Below are 27,194 nucleotides of genomic sequence, written 5' to 3' on the forward strand. Positions count from 1 at the left end.
TAAAAAAGAAACGGAATGGTGCTAAGCAAAGGCAACATCCTAGAGGAAACCTGGTTCAGTCTGCTTTCCACCAGACACTGGGAGATGAATTCACCTTTCAGCAGGACAATAATCTAAAACATAAGGTAAAATGTACACTGGAGTTGCTTACCAAGAAGAAAGTGAATGTTCCTGCGTGGCCAAGTTATAGTTTTGACTTAAATCTACATGAAAATCTATGGCAAGACCTGAAAATGGTTACCTAGCAATGATCAACAACCAATGACAGAGCTTGAAGAATTTTGAAAATAATAATGGGCAAATGTTGCACAATTCCATGTCCATGGGTATGTCACCTTTCCCTCTTTCCTTGTCTGTGTCATAAATCATCGAACAGGAGATCAACACCTATGTGGACCAATGGGTAGCATTGCCCACAAAGTCTTCAAACTCCTTGGAAAAGATGGGTTTCTGGGTGTCGACAAACCAGTTGGTACGAACTACACACTTCCCTTTTTATTTCTTTTATATTTCTTTGCCTGATTCTGATTCATTTACAGAAAATTATGCTTAACCTATTTCACCGTCTCCCTTCTTAAAAACGTTGTCAGTTAAATGCACTTCCCTTTGAAGAGAAGAGGATGACTCATTTCAGACGACGTAGATGGTTTAATTAATTTTGTGTTTTCATGAACAAGCACCTGAATCGGAGTGAGACAAGGAGCAACGGAAGTCTATTGTGCTTCTGTATGGTGAAGCCTCATTCCTCGTGAAAGGGTCTCGATAGATAGAGCAGTAGCAAGTAATAATGGGTTCCTCATAGACCCCTGAGTGCCCGATGTGTCAAACTACTTCATCAAAAGTCAACAAAAGAAGCTCTCAAGGTCTAGCGTGAGAAAATTAAGTTTAGGAATTATTTCATTGCATACAAGACTCAAGATGAAATAGGACTAAGATTACTCTTCATTTTCATTAGAAAAGTTAAAGGTGCACTATGCAGAAATCGCTCCGCCATTTCCCGCATTTTCATAAAATTGTAATAGTTCGCCTAATTTCAGTTTATGTGACAAAACAAGCAAGTATAGAGTCATTGTACGATCTAAACCACTGTGAAATATATTTTCCATAACCCAAAATATTTTTAACTGTTTGAAGCAGGTGTACAAAATCAAAAGTAAAAGACGCCAAAGGAAAAATAGAAATAACGCACATAGAACAGATCTACCACTTCTTTCAATGAGAGTGACAGATCTATATCTCCCATTTCAATGTGAATTTGGTCAGGTCACCCAAAAACGTACACATTACAGCTTTAAGGAGTGCTTAGCATGTCATTCTGGCTTTGGCCCACTCCAATGAATATGTGGAAGTGAGAAGCTGCTATATTGTGGTATATATATATATATATATATATACTGCTCAAAAAAATAAAGGGAACACTTAAACAACACAATGTATCTCCAAGTCAATCACACTTCTGTGAAATCAAACTGTCCACTTAGGAAGCAACACTGATTGACAATACATTTCACATGCTGTTGTGCAAATGGAATAGACAACAGGTGGAAATTATAGGCAATTAGTAAGACACCCCCAATAAAGGAGTGGTTCTGCAGGTGGTGACCACAGACCACTTCTCAGTTCCTATGCTTCCTGGCTGATGTTTTGGTCACTTTTGAATTCTGGTGCTTTCACTCTAGTGGTAGCATGAGACGGAGTCTACAACCCACACAAGTGGATCAGGTAGTGCAGCTCATCCAGGATGGCACATCAATGCGAGCTGTGGCAAGAAGGTTTGCTGTGTCTGTCAGCGTAGTGTAGAGGCGCTACCAGGAGACAGGCGCCCTGTGCTCTTCACAGATGAAAGCAGGTTCACACTGAGCACATGTGACAGACGTGACATAGTCTGGAGACGCCGTGGAGAACGTTCTGCTGCCTGCAACATCCTCCAGCATGACCGGTTTGGCGGTGGGTCAGTCATGGTGTGGGGTGGCATTTCTTTGGGGGGCCGCACAGCCCTCCATGTGCTCGCCAGAGGTATCCTGACTGCCATTAGGTACCGAGATGAGATCCTAGACCCCCTGTGAGACCATATGCTGGTGTGGTTGGCCCTGGGTTCCTCCTAATGCAAGACAATGCTAGACCTCATGTGGCTGGAGTGTGTCAGCAGTTCCTGCAAGAGGAAGGCATTGATGCTATGGACTGGCCCGCACGTTCCCCAGACCTGAATCCAATTGAGCACATCTGGGACATCATGTCTCGCTCCATCCACCAACGCCACGTTGCACCACAGACTGTCCAGGAGTTGGCGGATGCTTTAGTCCAGGTCTGGGAGGAGATCCCTCAGGAGACCATCCGCCACCTCATCAGGAGCATACCCAGGCGTTGTAGGGAGGTCATACAGCAAGTGGAGGCCTCACACACTACTGAGCCTCATTTTGACTTGTTTTAAGGACATTACATCAAAGTTGGATCAGCCTGTAGTGTGGTTTTCCACTTTAATTTTGAGTGTGACTCCAAATCCAGACCTCCATGGGTTGATAAATTGGATTTCCATGGATTATTTTTGTGTGATTTTGTTGTCAGCACATTCAACTATGTAAAGAAAAAAGTATTTAATAAGACTATTTCTTTCATTCAGATCTAGGATGTGTTGTTTAAGTGTTCCCTTTATTTTTTTGAGCAGTATATTTTCCTGCAGTCAGCATGCCAATTGCACGCTCCCTCAAAACTTGAAACATCTATGGCATTGTGTTGTTTGACAATACTGCACATTTTAGACTGGCCTTTTATTGTCCCCAGCACAAGGAGCACCTGTTTAATGATCATGCTGATTAATCAGCTTCTTGATATGCCACACCTGTCAGGTGGGTGGATTATCTTGACAAAGGAAAAATGCTAACTAACAGGGATGTAAACTAATTTGTGCATAACATTTGAGAGAAATAAGCTTTTTGTGCAAATAGAACTTTTCTGGGATTTTGGATTTCAGCTCAAGAAACACGGGCCCAACACTTTACATGTTGCGTTTATAATTTTGTTCAGTGTATATGATATGTATAAGAAGTTTTAGGATTTAAAATGATGATTCATTCCAAGATGTAGTTTTGCCAAGATGTTTTCAGACCTCAAAAGTGGGCGAGATTCGTTCAAGTCTCACTACACACCAATCTCGATCCAAATACAGTATATAATACACCAAATTAATAGAAACGAGAACTCATCTCGACATTAGTCGCCCTAGATGTCAAAACATCTAACAAACGTTGATTTTGAAGTCAACTACTTCTTTAACAAAGCGAGTAATGCAGTGGGTGTCGTAGGTCGTGGGCCCTGTAGGGAAATTGGCTCGTAAATCTAGCTAGGTCAGAGGAGAGTGTTGACTACAAAGCCCTTCAGCATTAACAGCTGGATTAGAAAGAATGGGGACTAGGAAGGCTGTCCCAGACACACCATATTACCAGATGGTATATTAGATAACCCCTTTAGCCTACACTGTAAGAGACACCGCTGAGATGAGACACATATTGCTAATAGCCCAAATGTGGCACTGGTAGGGATAAGCGATACCACTGTTAGGTCTATTTGTGCTATTATTGTAGCTATACAGTACCAGTCAAAAGTTTGGACACGCCTACTCATTCAAGGGTTTCTCTTTATTTGTACTATTTTCTACATTGTAGAATAATTGTGAAGACATCAAAACTATGAAATAACACATATTGAATCATGTAGTAACCAAAAAAGACTTAAAACAAATCTAAATATATTTTAGATTTTAGATTCTTCAGAGTAGCCACCCTTTGCCTTGATGACAGCTTTGTACACTCTTGACATTCTCTCAACTAGCTTCAACTGGAATGCTTTTCCAACAGTCTTGAAGGAGTTCCCACATATGCTGAGCACTTGTTGGCTGCTTCTTCTTCACTCTGCAGTCCAACTCATCCCAAACCATCTCAATTGTGTTGAGGTCGGGTGACTGTTGAGGCCAGGTCATCTGATGCAGCACTCCATCACTCTCCTTCTTGGTCAAATAGCCCTTACACAGCCTGGAAGTGTGATGGTTCATTGTCCTTCTGAAAAACAAATGATAGTCTTAGTAAGCGCAAACCAGATGGGATGGCATATCGTTGCAGAATGCTGTGGTAGCCATGCTGGTTAAGTGTGCCTTGAATTTGAAATACTTCACAGACAGTGTCACCAGCAAAGCACCCCACACCATCAAACCTCTTCCTCACGGTAGGAACCACACATGCGGAGATCATCCGTTCACCTACTTGTGTCTCACAAAGACACAGCGGTTGGAACCAAAAATCACAAATTTGGACTCATCAGACCAAAGGACAGATTTCCTCCACAGATTTCGTGTTTCTTGGCCCAAGCAAGTCTCTTATTATTATTGGTGTTCTTTAGTAGTGGTTCCTTTGCAGCAATTTGACCATGAAGGCCTGATTCACACAGTCTCCTCTGAACAGTTGATGTTGAGATGTGTCTGTTGCTTGAACTCTGTGAAGCATTTATTTGGGCTGCAATTTCTGAGGCTGGTAACTCTAATGAACTTATCCTCTGCAGCAGAGGTAGCTCTGGGTCTTCCTTTCCTGTGGCGGTCCTCATGAGAGCCAGTTTCAACATAGCGCTTGATGGTTTTTGCAACTGCACTTGAAGAAACATTCTCTAAGTTCCTGAAATGTTCCGAATTGACTGACCTTCATGTCTAAAAGAAACGATGGATTGGCATTTCTCTTTTCTTATTTGAGCTGCTCTTGCCATAATATGGACTTGATATTTTACCATAAGGCCGTCTTCTGTATACCACCCCTACCTTGTCACAACACAACTGATTGGCTCAAAACATTAACAAGGAAAGAAACTCAACAAATTCACTTTTAACAAGGCACACCTGTTAATTGAAATGCATTCCAGGTGACTACCTCATGAAGCTGGTTGAGAGAATGCCAAGAGTGTGCAAAGCTGTCATCAAGACAAAGGGTGGCTATTTGAAGAATCTCAAATATAAAATATATTTTTTGCTTACTACATGATTCCATATGTGTTATTTCATTGTTTGATGTCTTAACTATTATTCTACAATGTATAAAATAGTAAAAATAAAGAAAAATCCTTTAATGAGTAGGTGTGTCCAAACTTTTGACTGGTACTGTATATTGCAGAAGTCAACGGGAGTCGAGGATACACTTTTTGGAACCTATATTTTATCTGAACCAACATTACAGGAATTCGGAATCTCTCTCTCTCGCACTAGCTTACATGCCCATATCCAAGAGGACCTGTCAATCACAAGCCTTGTGGGCATATCCCAGAACATCTATTTACCTTCTTACACTTCTATGCATGGCCAGTCGAACACAGCACAGAGGAGTGTTGCCCTCAGTCATGTCCTCCGGCTGTCTTTCCAGCAAAAACATATTTCTGTGGTTTGGCATGTCATTCACACTGTAAGAACGACACAACACTGTAGCCTAAGTGGTTTGTCAGTTTTATCTCTATAGTTTTCCTCAGAATACTAAATTGTAAAATGTCGGTCTCCCGAAATGTGCCTCCAGACATTTCTCTGGTATGTATTGCCTGATCTACTCTAATGTAATCATTTCCAAATTGTTAGTAGTATCTTATGTGTTACCTTGAATGGCTGTACAATAGAGATCAGGTCTGTCCCCAATATAAAGCTTGTCTATGCTAAAACATTGACTAAAGCGGCAAGCTCTCAAAGTGTGCTGTTATGAGTCTGGTTAGATTGATTGGAATGGAAGAGGACTAGGAGGCTTAGCACTGCACTGCTGGGATGGAGAAATATCAGGTAGACTGGGAATGGTTTTCACAGAAGAGATAGCCACTGAGGGATTTAAAATGTCAAATACAGATGACACATCCTTATCTTCAGATGACGGCAAAGACTTAGCTGAGAACGATGAGGGACGTAGAGTGCAGGAGTCATTTGGAATGCAAACATGACTGTGGTGAGAATGTGGAGTGTTACTACTCTGGGAGTCACCCAATGGAATGAGAGTTCTAGGGCTCAAAGGCAATACCAAGCTGGCAAGCTCCGAACTTAAAGCAGCTCCAACTATTTCAAAGCTTTTAATTTCTTGGAACATCTCTTGGAGCTGTAATACAGTACAAAACAAAACCTTGGGAGATAGTATAAACGTATGAAACAATCACATTTCGGCTACTTATCTATCCAGCGGCCACGGCCCACTCTAGTTTTTACAAATCATATCCAAGTTTGGAGACATAAGATTCATTTTCTTCCATAAGATTCATTTTCTTCCATAAGGACATAAGAAAAGGCAGGATAACAGTGAAACACACTAGAACCAGAACAGGAAGTGTTGCACAGGCAACGGGGAGCAGAACATGGATGACCTCTCCCTCCCTGTGTGTGTGTGTGTGTGTGTGTGTGTGTGTGTGTGTGTGTGTGTGTGTGTGTGTGTGTGTGTGTGTGTGTGTGTGTGTGTGTGTGTGTGTGTGTGTGTGTGTGTGCGTGCGCCCGCGCGTTCGTGATGTTATTCCACCCTCAGACAGGACAGTGGGATCCAAAATTCAGCCTCTGACATTGGCCCGTCTCTGACCCGACTGATGAGGCTTGGCAACCCAGCTGGGTTTTCCACTGGCCAGCATTTTTCTGATAGTTCTGTTATGATGGTCCAATGTTATGTTACCCTGACTTTAGCTACTGTATCACTCCTCAGTGCCCTCTACTCTCTCTCTCTCAGTCATTTAGTAATAATATAATAATATTACACATACTATACTGATAACTCGTTATTCTTATCCTAAATGAAGTGATTTTGAGCACACTTACTTTTTGGGATTCTAATTTACATGAAAGTCATGGGAACACTGGAGTCGCGGCCAATTAAACGGTTTGATATGTTACGTCTCTCTAACGCCACTTTAACGTTGTTACTGCTCATTTTGCTGAAGAGGGGCTTATAATGCAGTTATGTAGTCCTTATGTATACCTTATGAAGGGCTTATGTAGACCTTATAAAGGGCTAATGAAGGCTTTATTAAGCCTTTAAAGTTGTTGTTTGTTGTAAGTGGGTCATTGTTGTGCTATGGTGGAATCCCGTCCTGTAACGACACACATGTAAGGGATATCTACGGCTGACATTGTTTGCTTTCGGTTACTCCACTAGCACGCCCAGCTATTTTGCTAAAACTCTGTCGAAACTTCTCCATTTCCAACTGTCAATATTATCCTCAACGGGGTTCGAGGCCTGTCACACATTTATCTCCACACAGTTTTTCCCCTGGCTGCAACATTCTGAAAGACATTTGGCAGGTGAATCTGATCATTCTGGCTGGAGAGGAGAGGATAAAACTCTCTGGTGTCAAAATGTTCTTGTAGTTATTCATCCTCGTCATCATTAGTGTCTGTTTGTGTCTTTTTATCTCGCGTCTGATGTTTAGTTGGTGTTTGTGACGTTATGAAATCTGACAGAGCTGTCGGACTGTTGTCATTTTCCCATTGAATTACTGTCTGGTTCCATTCGGCAGATTACAGCTAGTTGACTAATGTAAATTGCCCAATTTGCTATTGTTTTTCTTGTTTTACATTAAAGCATTTTGTTCAGATAGCTTGACAAATATATGGGCATCAGATCAGAACTGCAGAGAAATTCTCTATTGAAACATAAAATGGGTGCATTAACATAGATTAACTTTACTGAACATTTAAAAGATTGCTAGTTGGCCTTCAGCGCTCTCTGTCTTGTGTGGAAAGTGCCCACTCATTTCAAGCTGTGTTAGGTAACAGATAATGAAGAGAAAAGAAAGGGGGAGGTGTGGAGTTCACTCTGCGAGATAACCGACAGTTAGATGGTTTAACACTGTGTTATTAAAGGTGCAATATGCAGAAATCGCTCTGCCATTTCCTGGTTGCTAAAATTCTAATAGTTCACCTAATTTCCGTTTATGTGACAAAACAAGCAATGTATAGTGTAGAGGATCATAGTACCATCTAAACCGCTATTAAATATATTTTCAATAACTAAAAATATTGTATGTTCGGCAGTTTGAAGCTGGTGTACAAAACCGAAGGTAAAAGACTTAAGAACGGGAAACATAGAAAAAGCGTACATAGAACAGATCTACCGCTTCTTAGACTTGCCTTCAATGACAATGACAGATCTATGACTCACATTGTGATGTGAATGTGAATTTGGTCAGAATCTTTAAAGCCCTGATGTCTTATCTGAAAGGGCAATTTACATAACTGTCATGATACACCAATGATCTTATACTTTTCAAGAAAAACAGAAATCCTTTTGAATGTATTCTATTTTCTGCGTCACTTTACAGCACATTTACATACATTCCAAGCCTTGCTTATTAGGTTGCCGGTCACCCAGGTTACTAGGATATGCTAAAGTATATTTCATTGTTTGCATAGTGCAATTAAGTTACTTTAAGGTGATTTGGACATGAAGCGCGGAAAATGCAAATTTAGCATTGGATTTGTGCCGCAAATGCTAAAAAGTTAGCATTTGGAGACATTGGCTCGGTGAACTAAAAGCATGGCTTGCTGTCTTACGATGTCCATAGACTGCTTACAAGGTAAAGAAAACAAATATGTTTTTTGTAATGTGGGTGAACTATCCCTTTAAGAGGGTGTTTGTATGTTATGTGTCCTAGGTGAACGATCCCTTTAAGAGGGTGTTTGTATGTTATGTGTCCTAGGTGAACAATCCCTTTTAAGAGGGAGTTTGTATGTTAAGTGTCCTGGGTGAACAATCCCTTTAAGAGGGTGTTTGTATGTTATGTGTCCTGGGTGAATGATCCCTTTAAGAGGGTGTTTGTATGTTATGTGTCCTAGGTGAACTATCCCTTTAAGAGGGTGTTTGTATGTTATGTGTCCTAGGTGAACTATCCCTTTAAGAGGGTGTTTGTATGTTATGTGTCCTGTGTGAACGATCCCTTTAAGAGGGTGTTTGTATGTTATGTGTCCGGGGTGAACTATCCCTTTTAAGAGGGAGTTTGTATGTTATGTGTCCGGGCTGAAGTATTCCTATAAGAGGGTGTTTGTATGTTATGTGTCCTAGGTGAACAATCCCTTTTAAGAGGGAGTTTGTATGTTATGTGTCCGGGGTGAACTATTCCTATCAGAGGGTGTTTGTGTTTATGTGTGCTGTGCAGAGTATGGAGGCCTAGGCCTGGACTTCAGCTACAGTATTACCGTGTCAGATAAGCTGTGCAACATCCGCTGTGGAGGCATCCCCATGGCCATCGGAGTCCAGACTGATATGGCAACACCTGCCCTGGCGAGGTAAGGTATTTACTGCACCGATCTGGCACATAGGCATGCAGTTTTCTTTATGAGCTAATGAAGAATGTTTATTTTAATCTCTATGGTTATTAGCCTCTGTTTATTACACACACACACAAACATTTATAAAGTCAAGCTTTTGTGAAGACACCATTACAGACCACCTACTCATCTGAGTTTCAACATGCAACACCAACAATCCAAAACTAGGGCTCAGTGTCTTCTAGAAGTATTCTAATACAGATGTTTAAATACATAGATCATGTTATTCATGATAAGTCAATCAGCTATTCATTGTACAATGCAAAATAAGCTTAAAGGGATTTTGGCAATTAAGCCTACTTTCTACTAAGATAAACTAATGAATTCCATTTGTATGTCTCCACGTGCAGTTTGAAAGAAGTTGAAGGTAGTTTGTGAGCTACTGCATTAGAGCAATGACCGGAAGTCTACCGGAACAGTTACTTGAACAGCTCTTCAACACCACTGTCTCTGTATGTTGTGGTACTGTAGGTTTGGCTCAGAAGAGCTGAAGAAGGAGTTTCTCAGTAAGAACTCAACCACTCAGGCCAGAAAAGTGGGTGGATCACAGTTGTTTGGAAAAGGTTATTCTATAGAACTTGGCGTCATATTGGGTTTAGATCATACAGTGTCATGGATCCAAGATGATCTGTTTCTAATATCCTCTGTTTTAAGCTGTGGCTCCATGGATCAGGATAAAACTGGAACTGACAAACTGGAATTAGAATCACATCTATTAAGAGTACAGTCCAAAAGCAGTAATTTATTTGTAAAAATTTTGAAAAACAAAATTCCACTTTGACATTATCGGGTATTGTGTGTAGGCCAGTGACCCCAAAAAAATCTCAATTGAATCCATTTTAAAGTCAAGGTATAACACAAGAAAATGTGAAAAAATTCAAGAGGTGTGAATATTTTCTGAAGACACTGTAGATATTAACATTGTTTTTATACAGTACCTCTGATTACTCCAATTTTCAGTGCTCTTGGCAGATGCCAGTGTCCTAAAACCAAGGGATTACATTGTCATTTCACTCTGCTGTGTCCATTAGGGAGCAAGCTCATAACCTCTGGTGTCCCACCCGACACACATGATGATGCTCCATCTCTCTCTCTCCGTTGTTTCCCTCGCAGGGGTTCACATCGCCCGCAAGATCTTCAAGATGGGGATGTCTTCCGACACAGCCGAGGTCTTCTTCGATGACGTGCGCGTGCCCTGCAAGAACCTCATTGGTCAGGAGGGGATGGGCTTCACCTATCAGATGCTGCAGTTCCAGGAAGAGAGACTTTGGGCGGTGGGCAATAGTAAGCAAACCTCTCCAATTCAGTCCTGTTTCTTTCCTCCCTCCCCCACTCTGCCTCTCTCTCTCCTTCCTACCAATACTCTACTGTCTTTCCGTCTGTGGGGGTTTTCCGGTATTCCTTAAAGTGTTTCTAGTTCAAGGAAAGACGTTGTCAATTTGAAACTTAATCTAAACGTAATTTTTCATAATGGGTTCAAAGGGTGTCAGCCAGTGTGATGAAAGAAGGAAGTTCATAGCCAGGGTAAACCAGTTCAGAAACATCAGAGTCAATACAGTTGCACAACATTTGTTTTTTCACTGCAGAGTTGACTTTCAGTTCATTCCACGAACATTCTGGGCATTCAGATTGGTAATTTTGCTCAGGAAATGAAATCTAATTCATTTAGGCATCTAATCAGAAAAGAGTTCCCATTGTCGCACTTCATGGACAAAATACATGTGGTTTCCATGGTTTTTAAGAATGTGGCCAAGGTAGTAACTGTAATTGAATGACCCCAGTGTTAATTTGTCGATTTGTGCTTCTGTTTTTTTTTTTAATACGCGAGATGTCAGTTTACTGTCTATTAGAGGAGGCGGCAGGTACTGTAGCCTAGTGGTTAGAGCTTTGGGCCAGTAACCGAAAGGTTTGAATCCCAGAGCCGACAAGGTGAAAAATCTGCCGATATGCCCTTGAACAAGGCACTTAACCCTAATTGCTCCTAGGTTGCATTGAATGGCGGATCCTGTCCATGACCCCACTCTCCGAGGGTGTCTCAGGGAGAGTGGGATGTGGAAAACACACATTTCCAATTCACACGTGTATTAAACCACATGTATATGTGTGAAATAGGACAAATATAAGCACCCACCAAATTACTATTATTATTTAGACTGGGCTTGATAACAGTCTGAGTAGCTTCTTATCCTTTTATTCATTGACTGTTACACTAAACACACACCCATAGACACACATACAGTATAAACACACAAACAGACAGAGTTATATCTGTATATGCTCATTGATTTGTATCATCCTGTAACGTTCGTCGTATGGAGTGGACCAAACTGCAGCGGGTATATTTATCTTCTTTTATTAGAAGGAAAAACAAAACACTTACACAAAACAAACGACAAAAACAGTCCCGTAAGGTGCTCAAACTAAACAGGAAACAACCACCCACAAACAAGAGAAAACTAACCCACTTAAATATGGCCTCCAACTAGAGGCAACGACAACCAGCTGTCTCTAATTGGAGGTCGTTCCAAAACCCCAACATAGAAATAGAAAAGCTAGATAAACACAGAAATAGAATAACAGAACAAAACCCAAAACACACAAAACACCCCCTGTCACGCCCTGACCAAACTACAATAACAAATAACCCCTTTTACTGGTCAGGACGTGACACATCCACCCACTTCCAAGTTAAAACTAGTTTCACACAAAGAGGGAAAAAAAAAAAAAAAAAAAAGAGACATGAACTTCCTCACACAGCAACTTAGTTTTTTCCAACTGCTTACACACGTTTTAAAAACGGTCTCCTTTTTTCAAAACTACACACAATTTCCAAAACTGCACACACAAAATGCAAAATGCCTCACATCTCCTTCAAAATGTAACACTGCATTCAAAATGCCATAAACACATGTCAGAATGAAGCATTTGCATCAAATGGCAAACACTGCTTTCATAATAGTACATTTTTGGATATACCATGTAAACACTGTTGTTCTAAATCTAAAGCTCTTTGGTCTTTCATAGGCTTATATCTACATTTCAATACAATGTTCTACAGTGATAGTAATCTGCTGAGAGGGGGTAACAAGTACACTGTAAACACCAATGCAATGTAGAAACAGAAAATATTTATTAGGCCAAACATTACTGTTGTATACAGTAGCATACAACAAAACCATAAACGTATGTAAACCAAAAGTATATTCTTTAGAATAAAGTAAAGAACACAATTGTGTGTGTGGGGTCCCGGGGGGGCAGTCCAGGAATTGGTAGGGGGGTCCTGGGGCAGTCACCAGTGCTAAGCTACGCTTCATCTCTTCTCCGGGCTGGATCTGGCCACAATACTTCGTCCACATCACAAGATAAGTTCTCTTGCCAAACATCGAGGGAAGTATCTCCTAGCATGGCATATCCAACCTTGGACAGAGGCAACCTCTATTTCCCCACATGCGGCCTCCATTGCCTGGAGAAGCGGCATGCGGCCTCCATTGCCTGGAGAAGCGGCATGCGGGCATAGGGTTGGCGATCATACACTTTCCAGCGCCAGGCTGAGAAGAATTCCTCTATGGGATTTAGAAAAGGTGAATATGGGGGTAGGTACAAAACTACAAATTGTGGATGGGTGGCAAACCAGTTTTGGGCCAGAACAGCCCGGTAAAAACTAACATTGTCCCATAAAACCACAAATCTAGCAGGCTCCTGATCTGGATCAGGGACAAGCATTGTGTAAATTGCATCCAGAAAAGTGAGCATATGGCCGGTGTTGTACGGACCCAGTGTGACATTGTGATGGAGGACCCCGTTTTGAGTGATGGCAGCACACATAGTTATATTACCCCCACGCTGTCCAGGGACATTGGTAATTGCCCTCTGTCCTATTACATTTCTTCCGCGGCGCCTGGTTTTGGTGAGGTTGAAGCCAACCTCATCCACATAAATAAATTCATGGCGAATTACATGGGCATCCAGCTCCAATACTCTCTGTAACAGACAAAAGGATATACAGATGAGTAAATATGGTATGTCTGAAGTACTGGAAGTAGTGTTGCATCTACAAAGTCATGTCGCATATTCTTGACTGTCAGAGTTTCTCTCAAATGGCACCTTGTAAAGTTGTTTCATCGTCACTCGGTGCCGTTGGAGGATGCGTTGTATGGTCGACAGGCTTACAGCATTGATGTTAAATATGGTGTCATTATTCAAGATATGCTCTCTTATCTCTCGAATCCTAATTGCATTGTTGGCCAAAACCATATTTATAATTGCTGTCTCTTGTACATCTGTAAACAAGCGTCCTCGTCCTCCATGATGTCTTTGCCTTTCCACTCTGTACAGAATTCAAACAGTATGTGTTCAGCATAGGAACTGTAAACAATGTACAAAAAAGGTAGTACAGCATGATAACGAACCTCATTCATTCAATGCAGTGCAGTAAATGGATGGCTTAGAGTTACAAATGTTTATGCAATACTATGCAGTCATACGTATTTTACAGTACATTACTGTAATGCTAAAATAGTCATTAGATAGTTGCATACCTGTTCTCATTTCTGAAGGTTGGAATTATGGACGCCACTGTAAATCGACTCAAGTTGGGCTGGACTCTCAGTCCAGCCTCTCATGGTCAAACCGTGGTTGATCACATGATCAACAAGTGTTGCCCTAATCTCATCAGAGATGGCTCTCCTTCCTTCTCTACTTTGCCCTCGTCCTCTTCTTCTTCCTCTTCCTCCTACTCCTCCTCTTCGTCTTTGAATTTGTCCTCGTTGGTGTCCCCTGCCTCTCCCTCCTACTCCTCTTGCTCTCTGTCCATTGTTGGCATCCATTGTTCAAAACAGGTAATCTGACCTTTGACCTATTTATAGGCCTATACTACAGTAAAGCAGTGATTGGTTAGTGATCAGTTAAGCAATTAGTGTTTGCACATGTGAGGAGTGTGTGTGTGACCTGGTGAATAAGTGTAGCATTTTCATTGGTTGTGTTTGGAAAAGGAAAGCAAGTCACTTCCTGATAGATTTTTGTGTTTAAGGTAGAGAATTGTGTGTAGTGTTTTGAAAAAAGTGTTTTATGCAATTGACAACTGAGTCAAAGGCTGAGAAATAGCTTATGGTTTTGGATATTTGGTGTGTAGTTTTGCACTTTGAGTGAGAGGTTTCAAAAATCGTGTGACATGAAAAGATTGTGTGTAAGCAGTTGGAAAAAACTGTAATCACAGCCTCTGTGTACTCCACCCTCTGTAATACAATTGACAAACATATATATATATATATATATATATATATATATATATATATATATATACCTGTTTCCCGGCCGCATCATGAAAAGTAGTGCGCGCAGTTTGGAATCAGAAAGCTCTTTGTTTACCTAGGAGTGGATACAATCACATGCAACTTCAAATGCAGGTCATGCAAGTTAACATGTAATCAAACAGGTAATCGTCGCAGATGTCATCAGAACAGTGGTTCTCAAATCTGTCCTCTAGGACCTCCAGACTTTCACAATTTTGTTTTAGCCCTGAACTACTGTAGCTCACCTGATTAATCTAATCAAAGGTTTGATGATTAGTTGTCAAGTTGAATCAGGTGTGCTAGCTCCGGAATAGATCAAATCCATAGAATGGCTGGGGGTCCGCGAGGAGAGGTTTGAGAACCACTGCATCAGATGTTGATTACCTAGCAAGCTAGCAAGTACTACTGAGCAAATCAAGTTTTTTGATTCTGATATTTTTTAAAAACATTAAATGCTCTATGCATTATGTGGGTTGAATGATGTAACAACACAGAATAAAACAATTAATAAAAGTCCCATGATGGTCGTGACTGCCCATTACTACTTATCACTTATTAACCACAGTTTATTCACAACTTTAATTTAATAAAATATTTCAGTTGTTGCGTATGTTACATTTGTTTTATTTAATGACTTTATTATTTAATTCCAAGTTATCATCTCATCTCTATAGAGCTGCTGTCTGACAAAATCAGGTTAATTAGTTCTTTAAAAATGAAAAAAGGTAAAATATCACAAACAGAGCTAGATAAAGCCAGAATAATATACTTGTTGAACATAGCTATAAAGGGGAAAGGGGGATACTTAGTCAGTTGTACAACTGAATGCTTTCAACTGAAATGTGTCATCCGCATTTAACTCAACCCCTTCAGTCTTGTGCGTTTTCGTGGTTATCACTCACTCACTGTTAAGTTTGTCAAGGTCCTGACTTTAGCGTTAGCTATCCTGCTTCAGAGCTTGTTGGTGTGGGAATGCACACATCAAGTTTCAAATTGTATTAGTCTTATATACGGGATACACACGGTATACACCATTCAACAAAATGCTTACTTGCAGGTTCTTTCTCAACAATGCAACAACAATAATAAATAATACAAGATAAGAATACGAACATAAAGTAAATGTCTCAGTAGAATAAACATTTTAGCACAAGTATAATACAGGAAGGCACCATTTATAGTCCAATATTTACACTTCTTTTGGGGAAGGGTGTTTAAATTGTGCAGTATTTAGCAATTATTTATCAATTCTGGTCGCAGTGTGTGTGTGTGTGTGTGTGTGTGTGTGTGTGTGTGTGTGTGTGTGTGTGTGTGTGTGTGTGTGTGTGTGTGTGTGTGTGTGTGTCTGTGTGTGTGTGTGTGTGTGTGTGTGTGTGTGTGAGGGCATGTGTGCTAAGGTGTGGAGTATCAGAGCAGGTAGTCAGTCCAGTTCAAGTGTTCAGGAGTCTGATGGCTTGTATACTGAACAAAAATATAAATGCAACATTCAGCAATTTCAAACATTTTACTGAGTTACAGTTCATATAAGGAAATCAGCCAATTGAAATAAATAAATTAGGCCCTAAACTACTGATTTCACTTGACTTGGAATACAGATATGCATGTGTGGTTCACAGATACCTAAAGAATTAAGGTAGGGGTGTGGATAAGAAAACCATTTTCCTCATCTCTTTCACATAGAGTTGATCAGATCTGTGGAATGTTGTCCCACTCCTCTTCATTGGCCTTGCGAAGTAGCTGGCTATTGGCGGGAACTGGAATACGCTGTCGTACACGTCAATCCAGAGCATCTCAAACATACTCAATGGGTGACATGTCTGGTGAGCAAAAAATAGGCTTGAATATTTTCCCGGTATTTTACATGTTTCATCCTGAGAATAAATCACTTTTCTCCCGGGTAACCCGGTGTTTCCCTCCAAAACCAAAGTGTCATTCAAAAGCTTAGAAAGCATATAAATAGGCCTATGTCTGGAATTGAATAGAGCTTTGATCTAAAATTCAAGCCTGATGCTACCTGAAGCCTGATGAGCCATATATTATAAACATTTTATGAGCCCTACAATAAAGACATTTAATGAGCCCAAGCCCAAAAAAGGCCAAATTATTGTGCCATTATCCAATAGGATAGGCTAAATGATACATTACACATGACAGAAAAACATAAAAGTCCATAGATGTAGCTAACTATATAGTCGGGTAAATAAATGAAACTAGCTCCAGTAGGCTAACCTTTTGAGCGTGAACTGTATTACTGAACTGTATTGTATTATACTGTATTATATGGCTTGGAATTAAGCACATCATTTAGACCATGATAAAGCGGGAAGTGACATACGATTCTGGTGCAGCAGATGTGCAAAGCTGTCATCAAGGCAAAAGATGGCTACTTTGAAGCATCTCAAATATAAAATATATGTTGATTTGTTTAACACTTTTTTGGTTACTACATGATTCCATATGTGTTACTTCATAGTGTTGATGTCTTCACTATTGTTCTACAACATAGAAAATAGTAAAAATAAAGAAAAACCCTGGAATGAGTAGGTGTGTCCAAACTGTTGACTGGTACTGTATGTCCATATATCAATCTAGAACAGGATGATCTATTTTCGATGCAATTTGAATGGAGTTGATGGAGAGAGAGAAAGACTGCGAGAGAGTGCACTGATTTAAAGCAACTTTAATCGAGTGATTAAAACAAAACAAAAGATATTCTTTACAAATAAAGTCAGATGGAGATGGGTAAACTAGACAGGCAACTAGACAGGGTAAACTAGACAGGCATTCTGTCTTTATATTACTGTAGCATAGCACTACCTGTCACAAGAAGAAATTGACCATGATAAAATGACAGGCATCGTGAATTGTGGACCATACTGAGATGGGCTTTCTGTCTCCACCTTGAGCCTTGGGGATTCATCATGCAGAGGCCATATAGAAACCAGATTTAGACATTGCGTATAATTTAACAGTTCCATTTCACGCCATGCTGTTCATATAAATAATTTATTATAATTTACCGGTTTCTCATAGTTATTTATTTAAAAGGGAGTGATTTTGGGAGGTAAATCCCGGTAAATCTTGGTAATCAGGTTCCCGCCATTCAACCGTGGTATGCAGGCCATGGAAGAACTGGGACATTTTTAGCTTCCAGGAATTGTGTACAGATCCTTGAGACATGGGGCGTGCATTATCATGCCGAAACATGAGGTGATGGCGGTGGATGAATGGCACGACAATGGGCCTCAGGATCTCGTCACAGTATTTCTGTGCATTCAAATTGCCATTGCTAAAATGCAATTGGGTTCATTTTCCGTATCTTATGTCTGCCCATACCATAACCGCACCGCCACCATGGGGCACTCTGTTCACAAAATTGACATCTGCCATTTGCCTGGTACAGTTCAAACCGGGATTCATCCATGAAGAGCACACTTCTTCAGCGTGCCAATCGCCAGCGAAGGTGACCATTTGCCCACTGAAGCCGGTTACGACGCCTAAGACCCTGGTGAAGACCGTTTCTGACAGTTTGTGCAGAAATTCTGGTCTCAGATAATTGCGCAGGCGAAGAAGCCGGATGTGGAGGTCCTGGACTGCCGTTTTTACATGTGGTCTGCGGTTGTGAGGCCAGTTGGACGTACTGCCAAATTCTCTAAAACGACGTTGGAGGCGGCTTATGGTAGAGAAATTAACATTCAATTCTAAGGCAACAGCTCTGGTGGACATTCCTTCAGTCAGCATGCCAATTACATACACCCTCAAAACTTGATCCATTTTTGGCATTGTGTTGTGTGACAAAACTGCACACTTTAGAGTGGCCTTTTATTTTCCCCAGCACAAGTTGCACCTGTGTAATGATCATGCTGTTTAATCAGATTCTTGATATACCACACCTGTCAGGTGGGTGGATTATCTTGGCGAAGGAGAAATGCTCACTAACAGGGATGTAAGCAAATTTGTGCACAAAATTTGAGAGAAATAAGCTTTTTGTTCAGTGTAGATAGAAACTGTCTCTGAGCCTGTTGGTATCAGACCTCATGATACCATCTGCCAGACAGTAAGAGAGAGAACAGCTCGTGGCTGGGGTGTGTGTTTTGTCCTTCATGATGCTGTGGGCCTTCTTCAGGCATTGTTTCGAGAAAATGTCCTGAATACGTGGGAGCATGGTCCCAGTGATGTACTGGGCCGTCTTAACCACCCGCTGGAGGGCCTTGCAGTCGTAGACGGACCAATTCCTGTACCAGGCCGTGATGCAACCGTAATCCCCTCAAACGTGACGGTTGCTTGTAAACAAAAAATGTCTCTATATTACTGTTAATTTCCCCTTCAGTTGTAACCATGAGGGACAACATCATCCAGGCCACCATTCAGTACACCAGACAGAGGAAGATCTTCAAGATGTCTGTTCTCTACCACATAGGGAAATTGTGAAATGTAGTGCATTACATAGGGAATAGGGTGCTATTTGGGACAATGACTGATTTCTAAGGGGAAATTTTGTTTGCGGCTGGGCCTTTTAATGCATACACACAGATTGTCACAAACCAGATAAATATAATCAGCAAGTGCAGGGTATGTACGATTCAAAATGATGTAAGCCAGGGATCATCAACTAGTTCCCGGCGCAGGCCGATTTATTTATTTTTTTATTTTTATTTATTTTTTATTTTTCTGGAGCGGATGGTCTGGGGTCCGGAACATAATTACAAATCATTAGTAGACTGCAAATTGACTGCAAGAAGCCCAAACAGATAATATTTGACTAAAACATAATCATTTCAAACCTGACTTACATTTGTATATGATCACGTGTCTCTCTATTATGCGTGGGAATACTTTGGAACAGATTTCCAAAGTTAAAATCACTTGGAGCTGATTTGCTGGTATTTTTAGTCTTTTATGTCCAACGACAAAAACTTGGGGGGCCAAATACATTCACCCGTGGACCAAATTCAGCCCGCGGGTCGCCAGTTGGTGAACCCTGTGGTAAGCTGTAAACTTTAGGCCAGCCTGCTGGACCTACTAGTGGTTGCAATGGTTCAGTAACACAACGTGTAATCTAATGGTCATGAGACTGGACACATAGAGTACTGTTAGGTCCATGGCCTTTGGTGGGGTTTGACTAATGCGCAACCACTTTTGCAGACAGTAGTTTCAATGCACTAGTAAAGCTGTTCATTTCCTCATCGGGTATAGAAATCACTGTTGAGTCAGAGAGGCATCTGTTTGGCAGACACAGACTGAGGCCATTGGCCACGTACCAATTATCCTATTCCGTCCGTCTACACTGATCTGACAGGCCTCGATTGGTGAGGGTGAGCACTAAGGACTTAGGAAAGGAAACCACCAAAGATGTTAGATACAGCCACAAACTTGCAGCAACATCAGTGAAATTCAACTACATGTACAAGATGCATTTTTGGCTTCAACCTCTCCTTGTGTCCCCCCAGCACTGTTACATCAAGGGCAACGATGTGACTAAGCTGGCGTCCATGGCTAAGCTGAAGGCAGGCCATCTGTCCAGGGAGGTGGGGGACAGCTGCCTGCAGTACTGGGGAGAGATGGGCTTCACCAGCGATGTCCTTGTCAGCAGGTTTTACAGGTGAGTGGAGAAGAAGAAAATCTAAAAGAAGGTTCAAGACGGCAGCTTAATTCCGTGACAAAACTCTTTGTCAAAGAACTGAATAAACTCTGCGACGCTTTATGTGAAGGTTACAAGTTCTGCTTATAAACCTGTCATAAGCCATTACTAAATCTGTCGTTTGCTAGCCATTCATGAAGTTCATAGTATTTATATTATATCATTTGTTCATGAATGTATTAACAAGTGCTACATGCATAAACTATGATAAGTTGTTTATTAGCTGATATTCAAATTAAGTGTTAGCAAACTCCAAAAGGGTTTTATGGAGTCACTGTCGAATGCTGTTCTTTCATTGGTCAGATGATGCAGTACAGGTCTGTTTACCTCTCACAGTAGTCCACTACTGTATCGTTGTTACTACTGTACTCTGATGTGGAAAATCAAGGAAATGAGACATGGGCTATGTTTCAGAGCTTAGACGTTGCTAACGCCTGGATAGGTATTTTAAGTATAAACTAACCACATCTATGTTATAGCAATTTGTCAGTCGATGACATTTGATTATGTGGCACGCAACCATTGGTTGTTGTGTCGCCTCGCCTTAGCTGTAGAACGCACCCTAATTCCTATATAGTGCACTACTTTTGACCAGAGCCCTATAGGCCCTGGTAAAAAGTAGTGCAGTAGGTAATATTGTGCCAATTGAGACATTCAATGATAGGCATCTGGTGGTCAAGGGTCACTGTCACTGTTAGTTGAAAAGATCTCTGTTTCATCACTTCCACAAAATTTTTCTATGTACAAACAATGTTCATATGCAATATGCAGATAGATAGTGTATGGAGGAAATTCATGTTTGGGCTAAACCAGTTGAGCAACCAACTCTCTGTTATTATCTATGCATTGTCACTTTAATAACTCTACCTACATGTACATATTACCTCAACACCGGTGCCCCCTGCACATTGACTCTGTACCGGTACCCCTGTATATAGCCCTGCTATTGTTATTTACTGCTGCTCTTTAATTATTTGTTATTCTTATTTCTTACTTTTTTTGTTGTTGGTATTTTCTTAAAACTGCATTGTTGGTTAAGGGCTTGTAAGTAAGCATTTCACTGTAAGGTCTACTACACATGTTGTATTCGGCGCATGTGACAAATACAATTTGATTCGATTTTTTTGTCAATACAGTTACGCAACAGTGTTGTTGACTTTCGATACTACAGTAGTTCATTCCATGAACATTCTGGGTCGGATTGGTAATTTTGCTCAGGAAATGAAACTTTAATAATTGAAGCATCTAATCAGAAAAGAGTCCCCATTGTCGTACTTCATGGATGAAAATAGCACGTGGTTTCCATGTTTTTTAAGAATGTGGCCGAGGTTATAACTGTCATTGAATGACCCCAGTGTTCATTTGTTTTTCTTTTCTTTTTTATTCGCAGAGACACCAGGTTGTCCATTGGAGGAGGCGCTGATGAGGTAATGCTGTCAATCATCTGCAAGTATACCCAAGGCCCCAGCCAAGAAGTGATGTCACATTGCCAGTGTCTCTTTCCCTTGTGCTACACGTCAATCCAGAACATTAGGCAGATTGGATTATGCTGAGCCACTGGGCACAAGTCTATGGCCCGTGACATAAACGGGCCAAAGCGGTGAGGGAGGAGCACTCTTCTCATATTGAACAGTAATCTCCCCCACTCTGTCATGTTGTCAACAAGGCAGCATGGTACGTTGTCCAGAAACATCTCTTTCCATTAAATATATGTTAGGATTTTCAAACAAGGCAGATAAAGTGCTTTTCTCAACAGCAATCACTTTTACATGTGAAAACACAGAATCCTACTCATTACTCCACGTGGTAATTACGTGACTTTTGAGCCGACTTCGCCGTGGGCTTTGACCCGGGCACCTGGCTCACGCCGGGAGGCAGCCCGGTTCCAAAACCAATGCAATCAACTTTCACCCGGTGCAAAACACGCTTACCCAGGAAAGATGAATCGAATCCCCTCATTGTTCCTTTTCTTTCACTTATCTATAATGACTGGATAGGTGGTAGCGATACCTCTACTTAGTTTCCGCCATTTTGCTTACACCTATCCAGTCCTATCAAGTCCGTGAAGAGAGTGAACAAGGTCAGAAGGAACAGAAAAATGTTCTGGAATTTAATGCAGCCTTGGAAATCAAAGAACTGAAGGGCAGTTCATAAACTCTTAAGTTAATCCATTTAACCACTTGTCATGGCTATTGGGCAGTTTTGCATTTACCATATGATAATGCATGTACTAGACTACAGGGCCAGCCAGAAGTGTTGTTTTTTCAAATAGCGCCTCCATATTTCCATCCTGGGGAAACATGCATAAGATTTCCATCCATAAGATTCTTCAGTATAACTTCGGTTCCATTCATTACCTTATAACAATTGAAAACAGCCCATCCTACAGTAGATGTGAATTTATAATTATTGTGTGTTCTTTTCAATGTGAAGTGGAAAGGATTTGTAATCAATGTCAAAATCAACTTTTGTCAGCACAGATTTTGTCCAATTTTTGTAAATAGTCTCAGGAATGTACCGTTATTTGTATAAAATAAACTGAAACACTATACCTCAACTGACCCTGAATATGTTGACTTCTACAAAATGAAAGTGGGGAAATGAAACTTACTCGCTGGGTCAAATTCAAAACATACATCTTGTTTATTTACATATAAAACACATTTACATTAAAGTTGTTCACGGGAGAACAGTGTGTCGTGGTGGAGATGAACGGTCGCTGTAGACCGGATAGGAAATGTTTCGAAGTGAGTGTACCCTTATAACTTATTCCTCAAAACAAAAAAACAAGGTGTGTGTTTATAATGGAACTCTACAGTTGAACACTATTGATCAAATGTCAGTCTCACACTGGATCAAGCAATCTCTTCAAGATCATGACATTATCACACTTGCATACAAATAGCATTATGAATCATGCACTGGAGAGCTCCTCAGTGACTCAGCCTAGAGAGCTTAGTCACATTTATACATACAGTGCATTCGGAAAGTATTCAGAACCCTCGACTTTTCCCACATTGTTATGTTACAGCCTTAAACTAAAATTGCTTAAATCCCCCCCCCCCCATCAATCTATACACAATACCCATAATGACAAAATGAAAATAGATTTAGAAATGTTTTGCTCATTTATTCAAATTAAAAACAGAAATACCTTATTTATTCAGACCTTTCGCTATCAGGCTCAAAATTGAGCTCAGGTGCATCCTGTTTCCATTGATCATTGAGATGTTTCTACAACTTGATTGGAGTCCACTTGTGGTAAATTAAATTGATTGGACATGATTCTGGAAAGGCACGCACTTGTCTGTATAAGGTCCAACAGTTGACAGTTTATGTCAGAGCAAAAAGCAAGCCGTGAGGTTGAAGGAATTGACCTTACAGCTCCGAGACAGGATTGTTTCAAGGCACAGATCTGGGAACGGGTACCAAAAAAAATTCTGCAGCATTGAATGTCCAAGAAGACAATGGCCTCCATCATTCATAAATGGAAGAAGTTTGAACCACCAAGACTCTTCTTAGAGCTGGCAGCCCGGTCAAACTGAGCAATTGGGGGAGTGGGGCCTTGGTCAGGGAGGTGACGAAGAACCCGATGGTCACTGACAGAGCTCCAGAGTTTCTCTGTGGAGATGGGAGAACCTTCCAGAAGAACCACCATCTCTGCAGCACTCCACCAATCAGGCCTTTATGGTAGAGTGGCCAGACGGAAGCCATAACTCAGTAAAAAGGCACATGACAGCCAACTTGGAGTTTGCCAAAAAGCACCTAAAGGACTCTGACCATGAAACAAGATTCTCTGGTCTGATGAAACCAAGATTGAACTGTTTGGCCTGAATGCCAAGCATCACGTCTGGAGAAAACCCTGGCAGCAGTAGTGACTGGGAGACTAGTCAGGATCGAGGGAAAGATGAACAGAACAGAGAACCTTGATGAAAACCTGCTCAGAATCTCAGACTGGGGCAAAAGTTCACCTTCCAACAGGACAACGACCCTAAGCACACAGCCAAGACAACGCAGGAGTGGCTTCGGGACAAGTCTCTGAATGTCCTTGAGTGGCCCAGCCAGAGCCCAGACTTAAACCTGATCTAATATTTCTGGAGAGACCTGAAAATAGCTGTGCAGCGTTGCTCCCCATTCAACCTGACAAGAGCTTGAGAGGATCTGCAGAGAAGAATGTGAGAAACTCCCCAAATACAGGTGTGCCAAGCTTGTAGAGTCATACCAAGAAGACTCCAGGCTGTAATTGCTGCCAAAGGTGCTTCAAAGTACTGAGTAAAGGGTCTGAATATTTATGTAAATGTAATCTGTTGTTTTATTGAATTTGCAAAAATGTCTAAACCCGTTTTTGCTTTGTGGGATAGAGTTCAGATTGATGAAAAAAACTATTTAATCAATTTTAGAATGCTGTAACGTAACAAAATGTGGAAAAAGTCAAGGGTCTGAATACTTCCCGAATGCACTGTATGTTATTGCTTAGCCTTACCAGATTGCTGATGAACTAGATCACTCAGTTACAAATTAACCTAGAATATACCTCATTGTTAATGGACATTGTCACAATCGTGAACGTATGGCGGTGTCTATTCATTCCATCAGGGCTGTCTAAAATGAATGACAGCCATGCATTATTACCCCTATTGTCATTGCCACACTGTTGGTTAAGGGCTCGTAAGTAAGGTCTACACTTGTATTCGGTGTGTGACAATTACATTTTAACATTTGATTTGATGATTATCATCATCATCATCATCCTGGTCTTCTGATCCAGTGGCGGACTTATGGCACAGACAGTGGAAGGAGGCAGGGAGGGAAAAGCATCACCTCAGTTTGATAAACCAGTAGAGGAGGTTAAAGACGAAGAGGCAGAAGAGCAGCATGTAGCACAGGAGCTTGGTCTGGCTTCCCCTGGAAAGCTGCTTCACTCTCCCTATGGTGGCCCCCAGCAAACCACCTGTTGAGTCAAAGTCTGAGTCCTGTTAGCAGAAAAAGAACAAACCAATAAGTCCTGATATGAATTACTCTGTGAAATAGCCAATCTGTTGTGCAATATTGTGAAATGATGCCAGCTCAGCTTATTTTTTCATTTGTGCAATCTGGCAGAAGAGGGTACAGAAAGTGAAATGTGTGTGAATAGGTCTTGAGCTGTTGTGTACTTATGCAGAGTAGACAGACAATGACTGCCACTTCCTTACCATATCATCCAACATTTTGTTCTGGTACTTCACTTCGGTTCCAATATCTATTGACAGCTGTAGGACAAACATGGAATAGGGTAATCAGAGGACTTGATAACAATATGAGATAGCCAGACCTCTAAACCCCATATTATATAATTTCCTGGAGCCCTGCCCACACTGACATGCTTACATGTTTCAAGGCGCTGACTTTGGCTCTCAGACCCTCTTGTAAGTGTTCATTTTCCTCTTCATACGCGCTGTACCCGCTGGCCACATAATTTCCTGGTCCTCCTTCGCCTGTTTGACATGATGTACAAAACCATTCATCTACGTTAGCTAAATAAACTAGAAATAGTTAGCTACCTATGAAGGCCTGTCAGGTAGACTGCTTCTAGTTCCGACCATGCAGTAATATCTAACAAGTAATATAACCTAACAATTCCACAACAACTACCTTATACACACAAGTGTAAAGGAATGAATACAAATATGTACATAAAAATATATAAATGAGTGATGGCCGAACGGCATAGGCAAGATGCAGTAGATGGTAAGAGTACAGTATATACATATGAGATGAGTAATGTAGGGTATGAAAACATTATATGAAGTGGCATTGTTTAAAGTGGCTAGTGATACATTTAATTACATCAAGATGGCAAGATGCAGTAGATGGTATAGCATACAGTATATACATATGGGATGAGTAATGTAGGGTATGTAAACATTATATAAAGTGGCTAGTGATAAATTCATTACATCAATTTTTCCATTATTAAAGTGTCTGGAGTTGAGTCAGTATGTTGGCAGCAGCCACTCAATGTTAGTGATGGCTGTTTAACAGTCTGATGGCCTTGAGATAGAAGCTGTTTTTCAGTCTCTCGGTCCCTGCTTTGATGCACCTGTACTGACCTCGCCTTCTGGATGATAGCGGGGTGAACACGCAGTGGCTCGGGTGGTTGTTGTCCTTGATGATCTTTTTGGCCTTCCTGTGACAACGGGTGGTGTAGGTGTCCTGGAGGGCAGGTAGTTTGCCCCCGGTGATGCGTTGTGCAGACCTCACTACCCTCTGGAGAGCCTTCCGGTTGTGGGCGGAGCAGTTGCCGTACCAGGCGGTGATACAGCCCAACAGGATGCTCTCGATTGTGCATCTGTAAAATTGTGTGAGTGTTATTGGTGACAAGCTGAATTTCTTCAGCCTCCTGAGGTTGCTGCGCCTTCTTCACCACGCTGTCTGTGTGGGTGGACCATTTCAGTTTGTCCGTGATGTGTATGCCGAGGAACTTAAAACTCTCCACCTTCTCCACTACTGTCCCGTCGATGTGGATAGGGGGCTGCTCCCTCTGCTGTTTCCTGAAGTCCACGATCATCTCCTTTGTTTTGTTGACATTGAGTGTGAGGTTATTTTCCTGACACCACACTCCGAGGGCCCTCACCTCCTCCCTGTAGGCCGTCTCGTCGTTGTTGGTAATCAAGCCTACTACTGTAGTGTCGTCTGCAAACTTGATGATTGAGTTGGAGGCGTGCATGGCCACGCAGTCGTGGGTGAACAGGGAGTACAGGAGAGGGCTGAGAACGCACCTTTGTGGGGACCCAGTGTTGAGGATCAGTGGGGTGGAGATGTTGTTACCTACCCTCACCACCTGGGGGCGGCCCGTCAGGAAGTCCAGGACCCAGTTGCACAGGGCGGGGTTCAGACCCAGGGTCTCGAGCTTAATGACAAGTTTGGAGAGTACTATGGTGTTAAATGCTGAGCTGTAATCGATGAACAG

The 27,194-nt window shown here is 41.3% G+C and overlaps 1 protein-coding gene and 1 pseudogene across 1 annotated transcript; one reads left to right on the forward strand and one right to left on the reverse strand.

Annotated features, from left to right (window-relative positions):
- Positions 1 to 364: 364 nt before the first annotated feature.
- Positions 365 to 21,724, forward strand: LOC106570490 (probable acyl-CoA dehydrogenase 6; annotated as a pseudogene).
- A 2,613-nt stretch (positions 21,725 to 24,337) lies between these two features.
- On the reverse strand, positions 24,338 to 25,774 carry LOC106570488 (BET1 homolog; the record flags this gene model as incomplete). The annotated part of the gene is made up of 3 exons (XM_014142889.2): positions 24,338 to 25,218; positions 25,438 to 25,494; positions 25,613 to 25,774. Coding segments are annotated over 3 exons (375 nt in total), but the record flags the coding sequence as incomplete, so codon positions are not given.
- Between the last annotated feature and the right edge of the window lie 1,420 nt (positions 25,775 to 27,194).

Source organism: Salmo salar, chromosome ssa14 (genome assembly GCF_905237065.1).
Source record: "Salmo salar chromosome ssa14, Ssal_v3.1, whole genome shotgun sequence".
NCBI lineage: Eukaryota > Metazoa > Chordata > Actinopteri > Salmoniformes > Salmonidae > Salmo > Salmo salar.